At 39.5% G+C, this 22,069-nt stretch overlaps 1 protein-coding gene across 1 annotated transcript in view; it reads right to left on the bottom strand.

The window, feature by feature from the left end:
• Positions 1–11,981: 11,981 nt before the first annotated feature.
• celf5a (cugbp, Elav-like family member 5a) overlaps positions 11,982–22,069 on the bottom strand; it is a gene marked incomplete in the record, with an annotated part of 272,946 nt that continues 262,858 nt past the window's right edge. The window contains 5 exon segments of the mRNA XM_037698180.1: positions 11,982–12,224; positions 14,179–14,342; positions 17,084–17,227; positions 19,584–19,667; positions 19,883–20,095. Coding sequence (XP_037554108.1) covers positions 14,215–14,342; positions 17,084–17,227; positions 19,584–19,667; positions 19,883–20,095 — 569 coding nt within the window.

The raw sequence follows: 22,069 nt of genomic DNA, 5'->3' as shown, positions 1-22,069 counted from the left end.
GAATTTTGATTTGTATTCAGTATGTGATGGGGAACCTTCTCAGCTATAACCACACCAAATTTCAGCTCTGTGTAAAAATAGCTGCGTTAAAGCCATTTAAATGTAGCTTTGGCGGCAATCTTGAATTTTTAATTTGAATTCAGTATTTATGGGGCATTGCTCTCAGCTGCCACCACATCAAATTTTAGCTTGCCATCTCTAAAAATGGCTGATTTGTAGTTTATTTCAATGAGGAAAAATGGCATCCGTTTGCAAATTACATCGTCATGGTAACGTGAAACGCCAATAAAAGTAATAGCACGCATCACGGTGCTGAGCCGGTCGTTTTGATATAACATCTGTGGGCGTACACATTGCATTTCAGGATGCATTAAAGTTGCAGGACGAGTAAGACCCTTTTCAGGTGGATAATAATAGGGATCTGTCTATAGGCAGTCCCCAAAAAATACAATTTAAATGAAAAAAGATTAAATTTTCAGTGAGCTCATTGAACCTTGCAGTGTTGCTCCCAATTTTGGCATTGCCTGGACTGTTGATGAAACTATACCATTAGCTTATTAATTTTTTTCCACATAATTAATTATAAAAAAAGACATGTTTGCAGGTGAAACTGCTCATCAGATCATCTGTAAATTGGGAGATTGTTAATCAGCAGCATTTAAAAAAAAAAACCATGTTCTTGCAATGCCTCTTGCGTCCTGCTGGTGTCCTCGGCCTATCAGGCTTTGACAGCCAGGAGTATGAAGACAGCTTTGACAAGCTGGCTGTGTAGCTGTAGGGTTCCACAGTATGTTCTCAGTCCCCTGTGCAAATGTTACTTTTGAGTGCTGAGCTGGCTGCTGGCTTTGCTTTTGTCTGCCAGAGCGCTGCATGGCTCCAAATAGGATTTGGTCGGCGGTCAACACCAGGTTGGAGTCAACATCAGCATACACCGACGAGGTTTGAGCTCTATGAATGAGTGAGTGCTAAGACTGGAGAGAGAGCGAGAGAGAGGGAGAGAGAGAGAGGGAGGGAGGGAGGGCTGTGATCAGTTTTAATTTCCATTAAAAATGCAATTAAGAAAGCCTGCACACACTCCCTATAAAGACATTAAGAATTAATGCACCATAACCAGCAGACGTGGATATGATTTATATCTTGGATAGAGTTAAAGGTAACCTGATTCTGACCATTCTCTTGATTGACAACATGTTTCATCACACATGTGCTTTATGGTCCCAGTCAAAGGCAACGTGATGAAGAGCTGCTGGATGTGGGGAGACGACAGATGAAAGGTGCCATTTTTTACTCTTTCACACGTGAAGCACATTCCAGATGGCCTATATATGGTCTCTCTCTCTCCTGGGTGACTCCATCACTTCATGAGATGGAAGTAGGATGAAGATTGAAAGGGACTGAGGTCAAGGAAGACGGGAAACTGTCACAGTTCTTGTCTTGGGGATCCACGGGTGAAATTAAGTACTTTTACTCTATGGTGTAATTAGATACGAGGCTAATATTTTTAAACTCTTTCCACACCTTGCTACTTTTTCTCCTCAGCATTTTACAGAAAAGTTATGTATTCATTTGTGCTTCATATTTGACTTTGTTTTGTTGCTTACTTGAGATCAGGATTTGGAACAATATAATTTTACGAAGGCTTGTGATGAATTTGATTGTCATTTTTGTTTTTTTTGGGTCAGTTTTGAACTTATTAGTCTGATAAATTCACTTGGTGGTGCTATATTTTTCCATGCAAAATGCCTAAAACTCAAAAACCATTTAGTTGATTTTTTTTTTCAAAAGACAGAAATTATTATTATTATTAATGCTTCTAACCAGTAGGTTCCTCATCAAAATTATGGACAATCATCCAAATAATTGTTCATTTTCTTAATTTCCATTTTTTATTCGAGCCTTTGATGCCAGCCCAATCACTGCAGTACAACTACAGAACAAAATGCTATAAATACTTTATATTCACAATAAACTAAAACTGCAAAATACTTCTTAAAAACTAATTGAAAGTAAAAAGCAGTGACATTGGTGCATCCCTGATTGATCTACCTGGAATATTGAGCATGCATCACACTAAGTGGAAAAAGTTGTGACGTTTGTCTGTTAAAGCTGTAGAAGAGAGAACCAAGAACAAACGAAATGCCAGTGGGTCATTAGAGGTCATCATCATCTGCATATTTACTCCCAAATATAACATTTGGAATTCAGATATGGAAGTTTGAGAGTTTTGATGCGTTCTCGAAAGAAATCCACAAACATCTAACAGCAGCACTGGATGAAAAAAGACATTTTTTACGTTTGTTTCCAAACCTTTTAGAAAAATTAACCAGCTCCGAAATGAAGTGTGACATTATCATGATTATTAAGTTGAACATTTCAGTGTCAAATTTCCATAAATAATAATAATAATAATAATAATGTCATCACAATGTCAGCACTGTATGTTTCCATACAATGGCGAAATTAGTCTCTGCATTTAACCCATCCACCACCAGGTGGTGCAGTGGGCAGCTATTGAAAGCACCCGGGGGGGCATTTTGGGGGTGAGGCGTGCTGCCCAGAGACGCCACGTGATGTGCAGTGACTGGGGATCGAACCTGGGACTTTCGGGTCCCAAGCCGGCTGCCCTGCCTCTAAAAAGCCAAACTGTGAATTGTGTAAAATCTTGCAAAAGATAATAAAACGTCATTTTCAGTCAAATAAACTTTCACTTTCTGTGACCTGTTCGAACTTAAAATTATAATTCTGTGCTCTTAGACAAATGGGTTTTCACTCATCGCAACGTCATGTTGCTCAAGTGGTGATTTTTTTTTAATTTTATTTCAAATTTGACGCAAGTTTTCATGGTACAAATAGTAAAAAATATATTTTGATAGCAGTATTATGTACTCGGGCAGCACGGTGGCGCAACTGGTAGAGCTGCTGCCTCTCAGTGAGCAGGTTACACTGGTTCAAATCCTGGTCCAGGGTCCTTTCTGGGTGGAGTTTACATGTTCTCTCCGTGCATGTGTGGGTTTTAGCCAGGTACTCCAGTTTCCTCCCACAGACCAAAAACATGCATGTTAGGCTGATTGGTAACTCTAACTTCTCCCTAGGTGTGAGTGAGAGAGTGAATGGTTGTTTGTCCCTGTGATGGACTGGAGACGTGTCCAGGGTGTCCCCCGCCTCTCACACAGTGATGGGTGGACATGGGCGCCAGCGAACCCCGTGACTCGAAAAGGAAGAAGCAGGTAAGGATGAAGGATGGATGGATATTATGTACTAAAAGTCATAGGTCACCTTTCCTAATCAAACAGTTTCATGCTTTTATCCAAAACTGTGGAAAGAATAACAAATCAAGTATTATGACAGAAACAGACGAATGACCGACTAGTGTTCATTGTGTTTTAATGCTGTTGCATTGGCACGCTTAATTAACACAGATGCAGCATTTTATTTAGAGACTTTTGGCTTTGTTGGAAAAAAAGACAAACAGGCAACTTTATCCTTAAAGTTTCTTGTATGCTCTGCCATAGAAAGGAATTTAAATGTATGCACTAGTTCCTGTAACGGGCAGCGCTGTGGCTCAGTTGGTACTAGAGCTGTTGCTTCTTTCCATTCAACCTTTTTTTATACAAGTTAGCCTCATTGAGTCACAAGGACTCTTTTACAAGAGAGACCTGTTGGCGAGAAGGTTGCCGGATCGAATCCCGGCCCGGGACCTTTCTGGGTGGAGTTTGCATGTTCTCTCTGTGCATGCGTGGGTTTTTTCCGGGTACTCCGGTTTCCTCCCACAGACCAAAAACATGCATGTTAGACTGATTGGTAATTCTAAATTGTTCCTAGGTGTGAGTGAGAGAGTGAATGGTTGTTTGTCTTATTTGTCTTTGTATGTCCCCTATGATGGACTGGAGACCTGTCCAAGGTGTCCCCCGCTTCTCACACAGTGATGGCTGGACACGAGAACCAGTGACCCCCGCGACCCGAAAACAAAGAAGCAGGGAAGATAATGGATGGATGGATGGATAGATTTCTTGTAACCAATTTTGTTGTTGTCTGGGGATTTTTCAGCACTAACCCTCCTCCACCTGACAGACTAATCTAAGTTGCATCAATTTCTCTCAGAGTTTTTAAATTCAGCTTCTCAACAGCTTAACTGCAATGATGACAGTTAAGCACTTTTATTACCACCTCATTGGCTTTATCACGTTAAACAAAATTATAAATCTTCAAGCTCCCGCTCATGATTCATCTCATCTGTTGAGATGCAGCCGTCTGACAAAGCTGGCACAATGAACTCTTCACGAAGAGCTCCGCCAGTCTGATGAAAGGTGGTGAGCTGTCTGAAAACTTGGGAACACGTCACATATAGGACCGTAGCTCGTTCTGAATGTGAATGTGCATTTAAAAACTGAAAACTTATAGGAGTCAAGTCTGACAAGCCTTAAAAAGGGAATCCAATGGACGTAGTTAAAGTTACTGAAGCCTTTAAAGATTGTTCGCCCACCTTCTTTGAGGCGTCCTGTCTTGACTTTCCCTGTAAACAAGGACAATTACCAAGCTAATGAGTTGAGGGGGAAAAAGTGGCAAGTGATTGATACGCTCAATGGGGAAATTAATTTAGTAATAATAAAACACTTGGCAAGATAAATAGATAGTGGTGTGTTAGCTTGCTCCATGATTGATAATAGATAGACTGATGGCTGTCTTAATGAGAGTTGTTCATTGGACAGAAATGAGGCCTTGATGGTGATGATGAGGAGGAGTTAATCAAATGTATACAGCATGAGGTGATTTACTTTGAAGGTAAGCCTTGAAACAAGAGTTCAATATAATTATGAAAGCACACCTTTAACGACAGAGGAGCGCAGAAGGTGGCACGCGTGGAAAACGTCCTGCGTGGGATCCATGCACCAGTTTGGACACATGCTTGATTTATCCGTGCTAAATGATGCAGGGGATGCTGGAACCAACGTTCACCTGCTCTTGTGAGATTGTGTTTGCTCCTGAAACGATCCACCTTGCATCACTCCCGCGCTCTGCCACGACTCGTAACCCCAGCCTTCCTCGGCTGCTGAAGTGTTTTTGCTTAATGACGCACTCACAGCCTGATTGTTGCACCGAGCAGAACACGTCCAACACACACATACATTGCACCCTGTTACATGGGTCACCGCTGCGGAACAAAGAGAGACAAGTCGCTCATTTTTTTAGGAAAGTTTTCCCTTGTGTTTGTCAGAATATGTTGTGTGTGCGTGTGTGTCAGCAGTCATGCAGCTCTCTTATGATGCAGGCTCTCTCATACCTGACCAACTCAATCTTTCTGTGTCTCCTCAATAATCAGAGTGACAGTGAGCAACCAGACATATCTCACCCACTGGTTCACTGCAGAACTGACCTACATATCAAATCATACACTCCTGGCTTACGTGATAGTGATGGAAGAGGACTGTGTGTGTGTGTGTGTGTGTGTGTGTGGGGGGGGGGGGGGGGTGGTAGGGTTATGATTATGATTGACAGTGCTACTTCAGTAAACACATTGCATCCCATGGGCTTCTGCTTCCGCTGATGTGTTCTCTGATGAAGCACCGTGTCGAAGAATATTGTCCTCCAGTCCGTATAGAGTTCCTGTAGCTCTGCAGGTACTGTAACACCTGCTTGTCTGAGTGTGTATTCTTATTAACGAGCCCGAGTCGCCAAACTTTTAACAAATGGCCCCCAGGAACCCCAACGCCCTGAAAAGCCCAGCTCGGAAATTAAGCATCTGCATCATAAATCTTGGAAAGTTACAATAATTTGCAATTCACTCCCTCATCAAAGGCAATATTAGCCTAATTTATTATCTCCCTGCTCAGGGTGGGGTGTGCAAAGGCCGTGGAGATAAGAGTTTATCAGGAGGGGGATTGATTTTCATTAACTGATTGTAATAAAGATGAACTGCCTGCCGCTCACACTGACCAAGAGCCACACTTTATTGTAATTGGGACAATTTATTTCATGAGCCGGTGGCTCTCTGTAGTTATTTATTTATTTATCTTCTGTGGTGTGGCATATTTTTAAGCTTCTTTTTGAAAAAATGAGGGTTGTGTCTCAACTGCTGCTTTTGTTGCTCCTCACGTAACAAAACGGCGATCGCAATGTGTGCAAGTAGCAGCAACTCACTTGTCGACAGACGTTGCATCAAATTTAGCTCATGGCATGCAGGCAAAGCAGCAAATGACAGATTCTTGCTGTCCACCTTAAATAAATGTATTGCGCCCTGCTTTTTAAAATCGAGGGTGATGTTTTTTATCCTTTTTGGTTTTTTTTAGCATCTTGCAAAGTTTCTGAGACACTTTCTGGACGTTTTCAGTCTTGGTCTGTGTTCTTATACATGTTCCAGAAGTTTCCCTGCAGCAGGAAAGCATCAGCTCTTTCCATTAAAATTTCAGTCTTCACAGATGATCCAAAATCTACTCGTATACTTTTTGACTGAGGGTCCCTGAGCATTGAATAGCTGCATTTCCACCCCTAAAACATTTTACGATGCCTTCAACATTCAATGATGTGAAAGCTGCAGACTATTTTTTATGTTTTATGTTTATATTAAAAATAATGAAAGTATAAAGCAATGAAACAACAGTCCAGTTGTCATTTAAAGTACTAGTACACAAAGATGGCAGCTTCATCATTTAACATGGAAAGGTTGTCGGTGAAATGCTCTGAGGCAGTGAGATGACTAAAAGGTTGCAGCATCATGTGAACTTTCAAGGTCTTTGGACTCGGAGGTGTTTTTATGGTGCAACAACTCCCCCTCTCTTGGCACCGTGGCTCAACACTTTATTCTGCGCAACAGAACGGTGACAAAAACAAACTCATCCAGTTTGATTTTTATTGTAAAATTGGAAAAAAAGAGAGAAGAACAAGAGAAAAGTCCCAAGAACCAAGTCTTTTTTGTTTTTTGACACATATTTCTATCTTACCGTAAACATAAAATAAGGTAAAATAAATAAATTCATAAATAAATAAATAAATAATTTAAATGCATAAATAAATAAACATCAAGTTACATTAGGCAAATAATTATAAAATTATTAAAATCATCATTAATATGAAGTAATCTAAGCAGCAAGTATTAAGATATTTCAACAGGGGACAAAAATTTGGTTTCTCAGGCTAATGCAGAATACATTATTCAATTATCGTTATTATTATTAATATTATTGGTATTGTTTCTTATTAATATTTATAAAAAAGGTACTGCTTCCCTGTCAGTTAATCCATGCTGTATAGATGCTGCCACAAAAACAGGTGGCGCTCTCTTCAATTAAAAGAATAAATAAATAAATAAAATAAATCTACATGTAAACTGCATTTTTCTATTCAGCTTTGAAGAATAGTTCTGAGATTCCTCTTTTTGCTCCCTGTATTTCAGTCAAGTCTCCTCAGAGACTTTGTTATACAGCCGTATTCATGTTTCTGTACGCTTGTTGTGCTGAGAAACCAGAAAGTTAGCATCTTTATAAAGCAAGACCCAACCCCACCCACCTCCCCCACCTTCCCCCTCCCTCTTCAAAACCCTTAAAACCCATACAAAGAAAGGTCCTGTGCTGATTTTCCATAATATACAAGATTTCATATTTATAATAAGCTACTATCCTTAGCATTCAAACAATCGGTAAAGATTCATATTTGTTAATACGAGCAATACCAGATTCATAATTTTGAACCCTCCTGGCCCCACTCCTCATTGAACATGCTCAGAGACTAAAAGGGCACAATGGTAGCATGATAAATGTTAAAGATAACGGATGGAATAATGGACGTTTGAAAATAATGCATACAAGAGTGAAAATTGAGTAAAAAGATACGCTTTAGCTCAAGAACATGCAACTTAATTGTAAGACTACAAAAACCATTACTGCCAGTTCCCTTTTTTGTTTTTCAAACCACACACAGATGTTTCGCAGCCTCTCCTTTTCCTTGAAGCTTCCACTTTTTTTAAAAAGCTGTTTTAATTACATTTAATCAAAATGTAATAGTTTGTATTTGTTTCTTTTTTTCATTTTGTTTGTCAGGGTGCAAAAATAAAGTTACATTTTTCAAACCCGTTGCATTTCAGCTACAGCTGTCGTCTTTAATTTGCTTTGTTGTGACGGAGAAATTAAATTTGATTTGAATAATTAAAGGAACAAAACGTCCTCCTTAAGCCCCAGGAGTAAAGATATTTTGACAGGGTTTACAAGACCCTGCATGGCCTGGAGGAAGGAGGGCGTATATCACAGCGTCCTAAAGCTGCTGCGCCCTGACAGCAGCAGGGAAACTCACATTCTCTCGCCGAGGGAAAGAAGCTGTCTCCTGGCAAATATATAAGAAATCTAACCTTTTCACTGGAAATCTATACTGTATATCATTACAGCTCCAGCTGACACTTTTTCCTGCAATGTTTCACAACATCAAATCTTTCATTCTCGCTAAAGAATTCCTGAAAGTTAGCATAGTTCTAAGACTATAAATGGAATCTGGCACATGTTTAAGGACTGATGAGGAACTGCATGGGTATGATTGCATAAATTGGCAACATGATGAGAAAAGGCATAGCTAAAAAGAAAAAAAGTATTTTTTACAAGATTTAAATAGTTCTGCTTCCTCTTTCTAACACTGATGAATCGGTAATCACACAAGGAAAATAGAGCAACAGAGCCAAAGTGAAATCAAAATGCAGGGGCACAGTTGTCAAGATCTATAGAGTACAGGAAACTTTTCTTTTTTTTTTGTACCAAACCAGAAAGGCATTATGAACTCTGCTTCAGTGCGTGGGTCAGGCATCTGAAGCATCACTGTGTCAAAAGTTTAGAAGAGAACGTTGAAGTCTTGTTGAATATGGAGGGGGCGAGATACTTCAGAGAAGAAATAAATAAAAAATATGTGGAATTTTAAATTAGAAATGTACACTAAATTAAAACCTACAATAGGTTGTGGGGAAATCGGTAAAAACAAGCAAATCACAAGCAAGATTTCATCTGGGATGTTTTGAATGTGTGCCTCAGAGCAGAAAACATCACATACTTCATTAATCACTTACAGTATAGCACGACGTGCCACAACCACATCACACAGGAGCCATGTGACTGGCGCTAATGGTTAGCTGTCCCATCAAAGCAGCGTCCTCTCTCACAGGCATCCTGCCGTCTAATTGATGGATCATTTTGCTCCTAATTTGACCTCCTAAGGTTTGTAATGCCAGGCCGCCCCTCACTGTGTACAAGCTCTTAGTGTGCTATTATACCCTTCAAAAAATTATTAAAAAATACAGCTGCTCTTCACTGAAGAACTTGGACAATCTACTCTAAACTCTATATACAGACCTTGTTGCAGCATCAGACACTTTAAGTGCCTTTAAAGAGAACACGGTGCCACTGTCAGATGTGGGAAGTAAAATGGGAAAGAAAAAGATTCCTGCCAAACCAGCGCGAGGATGATCAACTCTGTCACTCAATCAGTTCGTTCGAAATGCCAATGTGTAATAGATTGTGCATCTCCTGCCCTGGGGTGCTGCTTTCCATCTGATCAATACTGTCATTATGGTAATTATGTTAAGCTTTGGGCCCCCCCCTGAACTCATGGTCCCTGTGGAGACAAATTTGCTGGCACTTAGAGGTAAAAATGAGAGAAAGGGGTGGGTGTTTTGGCAGTAGGGAAGGGGCACCACTGGAGTTTTTTCATGAGATCCAGTTGTTATTTCACTGCTGTGTATCCAGATCACCCTGGCTGCATTTGTACCACAGTCCTTTACTTGAGATCTGTAAAACCGAGGCTTCAAACCAGTTACCGTAATTTCCGGACTATTGAGTGCACCTGAATATAAGCCGCGCCCACTAAATAAATAAATAAATACATTGTACATATATATAGTCTGCACTTGTCTATAAGCCGCAGGTCATCACGCATCTGCCTTTTGAAACTCGTTGGTAATAGAGGATTTTTTTTACACTGCTCCTTTGTCAGGATCCACTGGCAGATTTGAGCAAAAGTTGCTTTTCGCATGCGGCTAGTTTAGTTAAATGATTTCTCACTGCCAATCATCCAAGTCTCCCACCGAGCTCGGAGTGCCACATTAATGCACGAGTCACACTTATTTGATCACATGAGATGCAAATGACAATAAAGAAAACCTTGACCTAATTTCGAGTGGCTGCAATGAAACCAAGAGACCAATGAAATCAAGTTTCATTGTTTCATTTTGACCTGTTCGGTAATCTCATTGGTCAGATTAAAAAAAAAAATCTTTATTTATACAGGTAGTCTCACTGAGTCATGAGGACACCCCCCACCTCCCAAGAAAGACATGTATTGGGCAGCTATGTGAGTGCCTGAGTGTGACGAGGCTAAATGTTTTGGCAGGATGAAGCTTGTTAGCCCATCAAAAATAAATACATTTTTAAAATCCTTATATTAGCTGCAGCATTGTATAAGCTGTGGAGTTCAAAGCGTGTGAAAAAAGTAGCGGCTTACAGTCCAGAAATGACGGTAATAGGATATTTTGAAGTTGAATTCTATGTGTGTAGATACGTCTGTGAACAATCTCAGTTTGGAGAAATAGAGTCTGATTCTGCGCTAACAGCTAACCTGAGCAGGGCCCAAACAAAAGTGGATTTTCACAGGTTAAAACAGCTCCAATATCTAAAATTTCAAAGCGGTGCACACAAACGTTTTCCTATAAACCTTCACCATTAATTTCACATTACATCTTTTTTTTTTTTTTTTTTTTTTACATAAACCTTTATGGTTGTTTGCAAGCACAAGTAGTGGCTGCAGCTATGCTAGCAGCACAGGGCAGTTCAAGCACCGATTTCTTATTGTTTCTGCTGAATAACTATGTAATGCAAAATTACCAATGGAGTAAATGTTTATATATGTATAAAAACATAAGTACGCTTTTGTATGAACTATATTTATGACATTGGAGTTGTTTAGGACAGCAGTGACCCCTAGTCCCCCTTTAGCCACCGTTAGCTCATCAAACCAGGCAGTTGCAAACTCTTTTTCTCTGAACTGAGGCTGTTCAAAAATTCATCTACATGTAAGATATTAATTGCTCATAACCTTTCAGCTGAACCCCACTGCAGAAGTCTGGGCTCTCCCTTTAACACCAACATAAAACTATTCCCATTGATGATCAGTCATGGAACAGCAGCATGCTGGGAAAACATTTGGTTTGTAGTTCTTTGAATTTTAGTGCTTTTGTGTCTCTTTTGGCACTGCGGGGCTCTTTTCTTCTCCCTGCGATTCAATAACGCGGACAGATCACACTTCCAAGATGAAATGCTGGGATGAAGTGGTAAAAAATTACATATCTGAACATGCCCGAAACTAACTCATATTTTCTATGCTGCTTAAACAATACAGCTTTATTTTTTTAATACTTTTTTTGTAGTTTTGCTTTAATATTCTCAAACTCAGTAGCTTTAAAGTTAAAAGGAAAACAAATAAAAAAAAATCCTTGCTGTTTTTTTCAACCTGAAGCTATTATTTCTTTTTTAAGTTTAATATTATTATTAGTAGTATGTAGTATTAGTATCATTAATACTATATATATATTACTGCTCAGAAGAATAAAAATGTTTGGTCCTTTGGTCCCTTAGGGGTGAAAGAATTGCAGTTCTACTTTGCTAATGGAAACCTCAGTGACCTCCACGAGTCCTAGCTTTGCGCTTGCTGAGAGACGGTGAGAGAATAAGAGAAAGAGGGACAGAGAAAGAAAGTCCGTCAGTGGATGTAAAGAGAGGTTCTTTTCTCCACTGTTTATTTTATTTTCAAGTTTTAACCCTCATTTGTCCAGTAAAAGCCACAAGCGCCTCTTTCCTTAAATATATATGTGTGTATATAATATGTATATAGAAATCTATTTGCTGTGGCTGCTTTTTTTCCCCCCGTTTGTTAGTTTGTTGCTTACTTAATTCAAGTCTTAACAAAAAAAAAAAGTTCTGTTGTTCCGTTGCGTCCCGTCTCTTTCTGCTTGTTTCTCCTTCTTCTTGCTGTTCCTGCAGTTTGTTGCTGATGCGTCCCCCATTGAAGCGGCTCCTCCTATGTTCCCCCCGCATCTCCTTTTCCTCCTCTATCCTACATCTTCGTGTGTTTATGTTGATATGTCTCCGAAAAATACCTTGCGTGTTGATAATTTTTTTTTTTTTTTTTAAAAACATATTTTGCTTTCAAAGAAAAAAAAGTGGAACTCTTCCAAGATATCTTTACGTGTCCTCTGAAACCTGTAAAACAGAAGAGGGAGGGGGTGCAATTTCAAATTTCACTGCTCATTAAACTGTCAATCCAACAATCTATTTCTTTAAACTTTTGAATTTTTCAGTATGGCTCCATTATATCAGTGTAATGGTCTGAAGAGTGCTAACCTCCATTGGCAGACCAATCAGTCTTTGTCAATCACAATGATGACAGATTTTCCCACAATTAGAAGCATGCCTGATCTGCACCAATATAGAACCAACTCCTCGCAGTTTCTACAATACTGCACATGCATCATTGCTGCGCAACCCTTAACATTTGGCCTTAATATGTTCAGGAGTAAACAAAACCTTTTCAAAAAATATATACCAGTGTGTGAATATCCACACTAGATATTCTGGTCTTCAAAAGGCATGAAGTAGAGCTGACACAATGTTTAAATGTTCAAAGTAAAATGAGCCCATCTTTTCTTAACGTTACAAAAAGTACTAAAGAAAAAGTATTTAATTTTATTTAAATTTACTGCAGTTTAGTCAGGCTGCTAAGTACCGCACATTTTCAAGACTTTTTGTAGCTAGCTTTATTTTTCCTGCAAAGATTATTATTCAACCCTGTATACAAAGCTATTTGAAATGTGTGGGCAGATAAATGGGCAGATAAATATCAGGTTGAAGGGTGTGATGCGTGCCCTTTGCAGTTCAGTAAAGTTTTCTTACTCAATTTGTACAAAATATTTTAATAATTTGCTCCTCCTAGAGTCGGTAGAATGTTTTCTTTGGCATTACAACGGCTCGGTGGTTAGCACTGTTGCCTCACAGCAAGAATGTCCTGGGTTCAATTCCCTGTTAAACCAGGGGACTTTCTGTGTGGAGTTTGCATGTTCTTTTTGTGCTTGCGTGGGTTTTCTCCGGGTACTCCGGTTTCCTCCCACAGAATAAAAATGCATGTTAGGCTGCTTTCAGGCCCAGGCCTCCCTTGCAAAAGAAATGTGTGATTTCAATGGGATTTGCCTGGTTAAATAAAGGTTAATAAATAAATAATGCATTCTGTGCGAGTCCAAAGAATCCACATTAGTGCGTAACAGTGAGATAACTGTGGTGTTCATGGAAATGTACAAACAGACCTGAGCTTAATGCATTTGATCTTCTCTCTGGGGGCCAATTCCAAAATGTGTCAGGCTTCTTTGTAAATTCAGTTTTAAATAGTTTCTGATTATTATTTGCAAGACGTTTACAACATGACAGCTGTAGTTCCTCAAGATGTTTGTTCATTTTTGGGCTTAACGTGATCTCTGTTGTTTTTATGTAAATTAAAAAATTTTTTCACAACAAATCTAGAAAATTAATAGTCAAAAGATTGATTTATTCTTTTAGTTTTCGCCTGCTTTATGGGGATTCTTAATGTACATGTTCAGGGAGCCATAGGCAGCTACATACAGGAATCTGTGGCTGCTGGTTGTTGGGACAAGACCTGAAAGGTCAGAACATTTTTGCTTCATTTATCCACTGTTTAGTTCTTTTGTGCTTGAATTATGACACACAGAGTACCAAAACATGTATGCTGCTCCTTCCTTTCTTAAAAATTAATAATACTAAAAGAGCAGCAGAAATATGATAGAAGTGCATTTTTACCTTTGCAAAACAATTGTTTAATTATTATTATTATTATTTTTATTAGACGTTTAGACCAAAATTAGACATTTTATTTTGAATTACAAATATTTAATCTTTGACTTCAGGCTTTTTAGAGATCAGCTCATTTTCAATTAAATTCTATTCAAAAATACTTCATTAATCCCAACATTTTCTAAACATACACAGTAATTAATGTAGCTTTTCAGTTTTGAATGGTCTATGAAGTTGCAAAAATAGTGCTTGAACTTTAATTTGCCCAGCCAAATCACACAAAATGAGAGTTCAATCTTTAAAAATTGCTGAACCACTGATTTGAGCCAGCTCTCTGACATTTTTTTGGCCTCACCTGTGCTGCTGCAGAGAATACTGACGATAGGCTGTGTCAGTAAGGGCGACTAGCATCCTTCGGTCTCTTTAGTTGGACTTTTAGTCTCTTCATCCCAATCTGAAAGCCGTTCATAGCCTGAATAGCTGCCTGTGCACTGGCAGGGTTGTCGAAGCTTACAAAACCTGCAAGTAAAAATGACAATCTCATGAAACCAAACATGTATACAAAAAAATAAATGTGATCTTTGTGCCTTAACAATCTTGCAAAATGCTGCATGCAATTAGAATGCAATATCTACTCTATACTACTACTACTACTACTACTACTATTACTACTACTACTACTTCTACTACTACTACTACTACTACTACTACTACTACTTCTAATAATAATAATAATAATAATAATAAAGATACGTTATATAAATATAATAAAAAATACAGCAAATAGAACAATAAACCCAATGAAAAAACAAGAAAAACAATTAATAGTATAAAATAGTACAAAGGAAAAAATAGCAATAGCAAAGTCATGGACTTTTAAAATTGTATTTGTTTATATTTTTTCAGGATATGCACTCAAGAGGAAGGATGTAGATGATAAATAGGAGAGATCCAAGAATGGAACCTTGGGGTACACCAAAGGACGGGGGGAAGGTTGGGATGAGATTGTTTTGAGTTGAATAAACTATGTCCAGAGAGATTAGTCCTAAACCAATTAAGGTTGCGTCAGACGTTCCAAAGAGGCTAGGCTGTCAATGAAGACTGTAATTGTGTGACATGCTGCACTCAACTTGAGGAGGGTGAAAATAAAAAGTAATCAAGTATCAGCAGCCACGAGGAAGTTATTGGTAATTTTAACACAAGCTTTTTCAGTGCTATGAGTTGATAAAAAAATAAAATAAAATAAAATAAAATAAAATAGACTGGAACTGTTTTTAGAATTTATTTATGACTTGTTGAAATATTAGTCCAACTTCATAGTGGGCAGTTACACGACTACACTCTATATTATTATTATTAGAATTTTCTATCTCTGGAAGAGATGTGATATTAAGCTGCTTTTGTCGCCCTTGTCTTGAATTTTGCAGGGGAATAAAAGGAACAGCTTATTTTAGAGGGCCCAATTAAATAATGTAACGGGGAAGTAAACCACTGTAAATATGTATAGTCATGAACTATGGGGGGATAAAAAAATTTAACCGAATGATTGTACAGTCTTTGAAACTGCCCGCATTTATAGACAAAGTTGGACCATCTCTAAATTTCCCACATTTAATGGAAACACAAATTCGATTGCAGTATTAAAAACATTTACGTACATCTCACTGCACAAAAAAATAGTCTGATCAAAACAAAATGCAAGCACGGGAAAACCAGTTTTCTGCAGAGACAAACCCATCAGTGCATTTTTCCAAGATCCCTCTTCAAACCTACACTGAACATCTTGTGTTTATCATGTATAAAAATAAAGCCTTGAGATTTCAGTGACCAGAAACTGCAACTGAGTGCATCTTTGCTTGATGTGCTCCCCTGTGTCTGTAGAGCCATTAGGTACAGTTAATGACCCATGAAAAACAACAGGGGCCCCTCCACGTCCTTGCCACCTGGGAGACAGTGTGCCTGGCCATCCTGGGTCTGGTTTGGCCCATTAGGGCTTGGCGGCAAAGATGAGGCTAGCATGAAATGCCGGAAAAAAGGAATAGAGGTAGAAAACAGAGGTGATCTACCATCAACTCAATGTGTTTAAGTTTGGGGTGGAAGGAAGTAGAGGCAGAAATGAACTACTCTTACAATCTCATCACGGAACATACACCCACTTTTTCTCTGTCTCTCACATTTTCTGTCTCAGTTTATCCCTTCTTTTGTCTTTTTTAGAATAATTACACATCTTTGTTTCCTGTCCTGTTTTTTAGCCTCCCACCAACCATCATTGCCAAGCTTTTCTGCACCTGTGTGGTTAGCCTGTGGAGCTATACATTGGTCATAACTTGGTCAGATGTATGGATCAGCTTCAGCAGTAAAAGCTTAGGGGTGAGGGTTACAGAACAGTGATGAGGATGCTGATAAAGCACCTCAGGGTTTCTGGGTCAAACATTTGTAAAGCAGAAAAAAACATATGATTGATTATTTGGCTAGTAGGCAAAAATGTGACAAGAGATCAAGATCCGAATTCAGTCGCATAGTCAAATACGTTTGACTATCTTTTTTAACTCTGGAAAAATTAGTTTTTTTTTCACACATCCTACCCCAAAAGGTCAAAATAATAATTTAAACTATAAGCATTCACAATGTTTTGTGCAGGGGTATACTGATGGGCATTTATGCTGGATGTACTATATGTCTAAAATAAACAAGAAAACTGTTCCTCTTTACCTTTAAATTTGAAAACCAGCACTCACACTAGTGTTTTCCTGTTTTTCCCCCCGAAGGCATTTTAAATACTAAGTTTTTAGTACTTATGCAAACTTTGTGCTATTCTAATCATTCATTTATCAAAATGTTCATTCAGGAAATGAGTGCTATGACTTTTCATTTTAGTAACTTTTAAAATATTAAAAACATTTAACTATATTTAAAAACGTTTTCTTGAAGACATCCATTGAGAGCTCTTCATTTCCTTGAAAAACTCTTGGGAAACTGTGGCTACGTTTGGTTTGGCTTTACCATTCTGCTACTCTTAGCTTTTAGCTAGCTAGATTTTTTTTTGGCATTTAGCTTGCATTTTGATTATTTAAGCTTTTAGCTAGAGTTCCATTTATTTTAGCTTTATCAGCTTAGTTTCAGCTTCTTCAGCAATTGTCAGAAAAATCATTCAGCACTCAGCAGTTACATGGCTTTTCTAAACATGGTTGTTATTATTATATAATTGTACATCTTTGTCCCTTGTGCTTCTTGTGCATATGTGAAAATGAGTAACTCACCAAAACATTTGCTCTGGTTGGTTGCCCGGTCCATGAAGACTTTAGAAGAAATGACCGTACCGAAGGGCAAAAACATCTGCATGAGTTCATTGTCTCCAAACTCTTGTGGCAGGTGGTAGATGAACAGGTTACAGCCCTCTGGACCTGAATATATATATATATATGTATATATATATATATATATATATATACATATATATATATATATGTATTTAAAAAAGGAAACATTTGTCAGTGTTATTTTTATGCATCTTTTATTTTTGCTGTTTTTGTTAAATATATACAGTAAGACTAAAATATCACAGTTCTCAAACACAAAAAGATCCAACTAGCTATGCAAAATAAATACATACATTAGTCTGCTACATTTTCTTGTGATTTTGCTGATAAAATGCTAACCAAAAAGCCTTTGAAGTAACTTGTAATGACTTAAAAATGATCCAATAATTCTCAGTCGGGTCATCTGGACAGTTTCTTTTTTATAGAGACGTTTCGCCCTCTATCCGGAGGGCTAGAGGGCTCCTCATAGAGGGCGAAACGTCTCTATAAAAAAGAAACTGTCCAGATGACCCGACTGAGAATTATTGGATTTGGTACCTGGATTGAGCATGAACTTTGTCGACATAAAAACGAGTTTTACTCTCAGAACATTTGCTTTTCAAGATGCTTTTCTATATTGCTCCATGTTTTACTTAAAACGTATTCCTATGTCAAACCTGTGTTGGTGCAAAACTCAATACTGACGTGTATTATGTGCGATTCTGCGTCCCCAATTGTTTCAAATTATGTCTTTAGTAATAACCTCATTTTTTTCTTTTTGACATAGCTTTTTCCCCCCTTATTTTTGGCATGTAGCCAATATGGGCAAAATTTCCAACAAACCAATTCACTTTTCGTTCAAAAGATGCCCCAGTTTTCATACTACTATCATTTCAACGAGGTCATAGCTGTTGTTCGTGTTAGGAGCAGCAACCCATTTCTTACAGCTTTATAATTTATTTTCATAAAGGTCTGTTAATCTGACTAAAACCAAAACCTGTATTGGGTTTCATAAAGGATTTTAAAATATATATATAAATTATGCTTCATATATTTAGTGCATGATCTACAGCTTTCACTGGAGCGGTTCGCAGCCGAATGCGACGCGGCCGGGATGAAGATCAGTTCCTCCAAATCCGAGGCCATGGTCTTGAGCCGAAAAAGGGTAGAGTGCCCTCTCCGGGTCAGGGAGGAGGTCCTACCCCAAGTGGAGGAGTTTAAGTATCTTGGGGTCTTGTTCACGAATGAGGGAAAAATGGAGCGCGAGATCGATAGGCAGATAGGTGCAGCGTCTGCAGTGAAGCAGGCGCTGCACAGGTCTGTCGTGGTGAAGAGAGAGCTGAGTAAAAAGGCGAAGCTCTCAATTTACCGATCGATCTACGTTCCCACCCTCATCTATGGTCACAAGTTTTGGGTTGTGACCGAAAGAATGAGATCTCGGATACAAGCTGCCGAAATGAGTTTTCTCCGCAGGGTGTCTGGGCTCTCCCTTAGAGAAAGGGTGAGAAGCTCGATCATCCGGGAGAGACTCAGAGTAGAGCCGCTGCTTCTCCACGTCGAGAGGAGCCAGTTGAGGTGGCTTGGGCATCTTTTTAGGATGCCTTCTGGACGCCTCCCTGGTGAGGTGTTCCGGACACGTCCCACCGGAAGGAGGCCCAGAGGAAGACCCAGGACACGCTGGAGCGACTTTGTTTCTCGGCTGGCCTGGGAACGCCTCGGGATTCCCCCGGAAGAGCTGGCCCAAGTGGCTGGGGAGAGGGAAATCTGGGCCTCCCTACTTAGGCTGCTACCCTTGCGACCCGACCCCGGATAAGCGGAAGAAAATGGATGGATGAATGGATATTTAGTGCACCTGTTGGGGACTTTATGTAAAGGTCATGGATGTTTTCACTAATGTTACACTGATATAAAACCATGTATGTAAAGTCAAGATGTCTCTTTGTCCACTCAGAGAAAAGTCTGAAAACTGATAACTTCTGACACCTTCAAGAACTGTGAGCTGTGATGCAGAGGTTGTGTTGACCTCGCCTCTGTCTGATAATGGGTATTTAAGCTTTTCCTAACTCTTTGTCTGTGGGCAGGCCTTGGACTAGAGCTTCATATAACACCATTGTAAGCCTGTTTCCAATGCTGCACCCCTTGCAAGAAGTAAACCTGGGTTGAAAAACAATCTTCTTGGATCCTCTCTGTGAGGCTTATTTGATTAATGAGTTGATGGTAGGATAATTAAATTATTCAACAGAACCTTTATGTTCAATATAATGTAAGCGTTAGCTCAGAATCAGTGTGAACTAAACTCTTTCACTCTGTTTACTCGTCCTGTGGAACTGATGTGTACAGTCAGTGTAAAAAAAAAAAAAAAAGCAATATTGGTCTCTCAAGTTCATCTCTGCTCTTATATCCATTACAATGGATATGAGGTGTGTGAAGTGTAAAAGTAATAATGTTCTCTCACCCTCACCTTCTCTCTGCTGCTGCTGGATGACCTGGGGTGGTTGGGGCAGTGTTTGGCCAATGGGAGTCAGTGTGGTGGCTGGGTAGATGGCTGCAGAATGGGCGAAGAAATGAGGGAGAGAGGAGTGTAAAAACAGAGATCCTGCAGAGAATGGTGTCAAGGATGCTTAAAGTCGATCATACAGGTGCAATGTGAGGAATCAAAGACTCTGAGGTTGCGCTGTTCAACACTATCTGAATACGTACAACCTCATTTTGTAAACATCCTGCGGTAATTATCTTGTAGCTTTTTGTAGCACCTCTCACCTGTGTATTGCTGCACACCGGTGAAAGCTTGCTGGAGGGTGTCAGCTGCGGTTGGGCTCTGGGTGGAGTAGGGCGGCAAGCCGTTGGTGTACACAGTTTCCACAGCAGGATGCCCATTGGGCTGATGAGGGATGCCGGTGAAGCCGTTGACAATGGGCGTGACGATGCTGGGAACAGCGGAGGTGGTGATGTTGGCTGGTGGAGAGCTGAGGCCTGCTGGAAGGAAGGTTTGCCGTTATTGCGTCATGGAGCTTGCCGTCTGCATGGACTTGTATGACACAAACACACACACACACTACGGTTTTAATGCACTAATCCACATGCAAGCACACACTAACCGAAACCCATTACACACACACACACAAGATATATTGCATCCTCTCTCTAATGCAAGGACACATGTGCGATGTGAGTCTGTCACAAATCTGCCGTTTGTCGTAACACATCCTGCTGAATAGCTTGGAAGTCAACCTGTGAAAAATGAGCCTGTCTGTTGTGTTTGTGCGATACCCTGCTGGCTCCTATTGCTCAAGATGATGAAACCACTATGCAACTTCAGAAAGAAAAAAAAAAATGGGGGGGGGGGGGAGGAGGATAGGAAAGAAAACATAGAAAATGATCTGGTCTAGATAGCAGCAGATTACAGAGAGAGATTTGCTTCAATGAGCAGGTGTGGCTTGTATTCAAAGAAGCCTCTTATACTTTTATACATTATATAATAACAACAAGCCAAAACAACAACAGTTGGCAGTTTGACAAATGGGTGGGTCATAACATATATGGTACACACCTGACAGGCTGCCGCAGAGACGTTCACGAGTGGAATCAGAATAGAATGCCTCCTGCTCTCTGTCATTCAATGCATTTTAAAACAACTCCCGGTTAGGAAGTGCTTCCAATTATGCTGGGAATATTGAAGTGCCCATTCTGAGCAGAATCCCACTTTGTGATGGCCTCTCTAAAGGATCTTCTTTGTGGCAAAGCCTCAGAGCTAGTTGAAGCATGGCTCCCCAGAGGACCACTTCTCAATCTGGAAAGCCTCACCCTGATTGGACAAGCAAACCAGGTTGTCACGGAAACCCGTCAGCATGTCATATCCCCACAATCTGGTACCTCAGTAAGGACCCCGCTGTGAGTGGCAGTTCAGAAATGCTAAACAATCTCTTCCAATACAGACAAAACGTATGCTGGGATGGAACTGTAAATAAGCTGTATAAAAACACACCCAAAGCTTTCATCACACTAAGGACTGTGTGGGCTTGCTGTTCTTATTCTCTACACACGATTCCACTTATTCTTTACTTTTCTCTGCTCCTTATCTTTCTTTTTCAGCATATAAGCCATTGAGGAGGCTGACAGTTGCTCAAACAACTGGGGTGACCAGGGGAATTGCTCCAGTCCAGCAAGAGCTGTTGTGGCTTTTGTGTCTTTTGCACAGGTTTTCTTTCTCTTTTTCTCCTCTTTTTTTTTTTTTTTTTTTTTTAAAGAAGACTCCCTGCGATTACTTGTTTCTTGCAAAGCTGTGATGAATTAGACTGCAGATTCAGCCCATTCTCCTACCAGGACCCAGGAGACTTCGGCTTCTACTTTGAAGGCTCGAGGCAGCTAGTCTGCTCAGGCCACACGCACTCTACTGTACCACAGATAATGCATCCTCTCCATCATCAAGCAAATTCATTTTCCAAAGCTTCCAAAGCTTAGCAGTGCTGTGGGGAGCTCACGTCTACATATAGGCAGTAGTTGAAGTGATAGTAACTGTAGTAGCTGCACTGTGGGCCTCTCACATCAAACTAGAGTTCCAGGGTCAGTAGTTGAACGGAGTTTTGGTTCTAAAGGAGAGCAGTCCCGTTTGGTCAATTTATGGAAACAGCTACAGTATAGAATAATTAAAAAGAATAAAAACTACATCCAAAGTTTTGTCTTCCCAACAAGGCCTTTAACCCTTAAAGAATAAGATCATATTGTATAAAACAATGAAGTTATATCCATTGGATCAAATTTTGATTATGCCAATAACTAGATTATCATTTAACAACAACAAACTTTAGCTCAGTGTCTTTAAATTTGGTCATAGACAGTTTTGTGTCATCTAAGGTCAGTTAGCTGTGGCAGCTATCTTGTATTGTGTTGACTCCAAATGTTGATCAGCTGCAGTTTGTCAACCCAAAGATTTCTTTATGAATATAT

Source organism: Nematolebias whitei, chromosome 3 (genome assembly GCF_014905685.2).
Source record: "Nematolebias whitei isolate Nwh7 chromosome 3, NemWhi1, whole genome shotgun sequence".
NCBI lineage: Eukaryota > Metazoa > Chordata > Actinopteri > Cyprinodontiformes > Rivulidae > Nematolebias > Nematolebias whitei.
The sequence above is the reverse complement of the archived record's forward strand: the minus strand, read 5'-3'. Positions and strand labels throughout refer to the sequence as shown.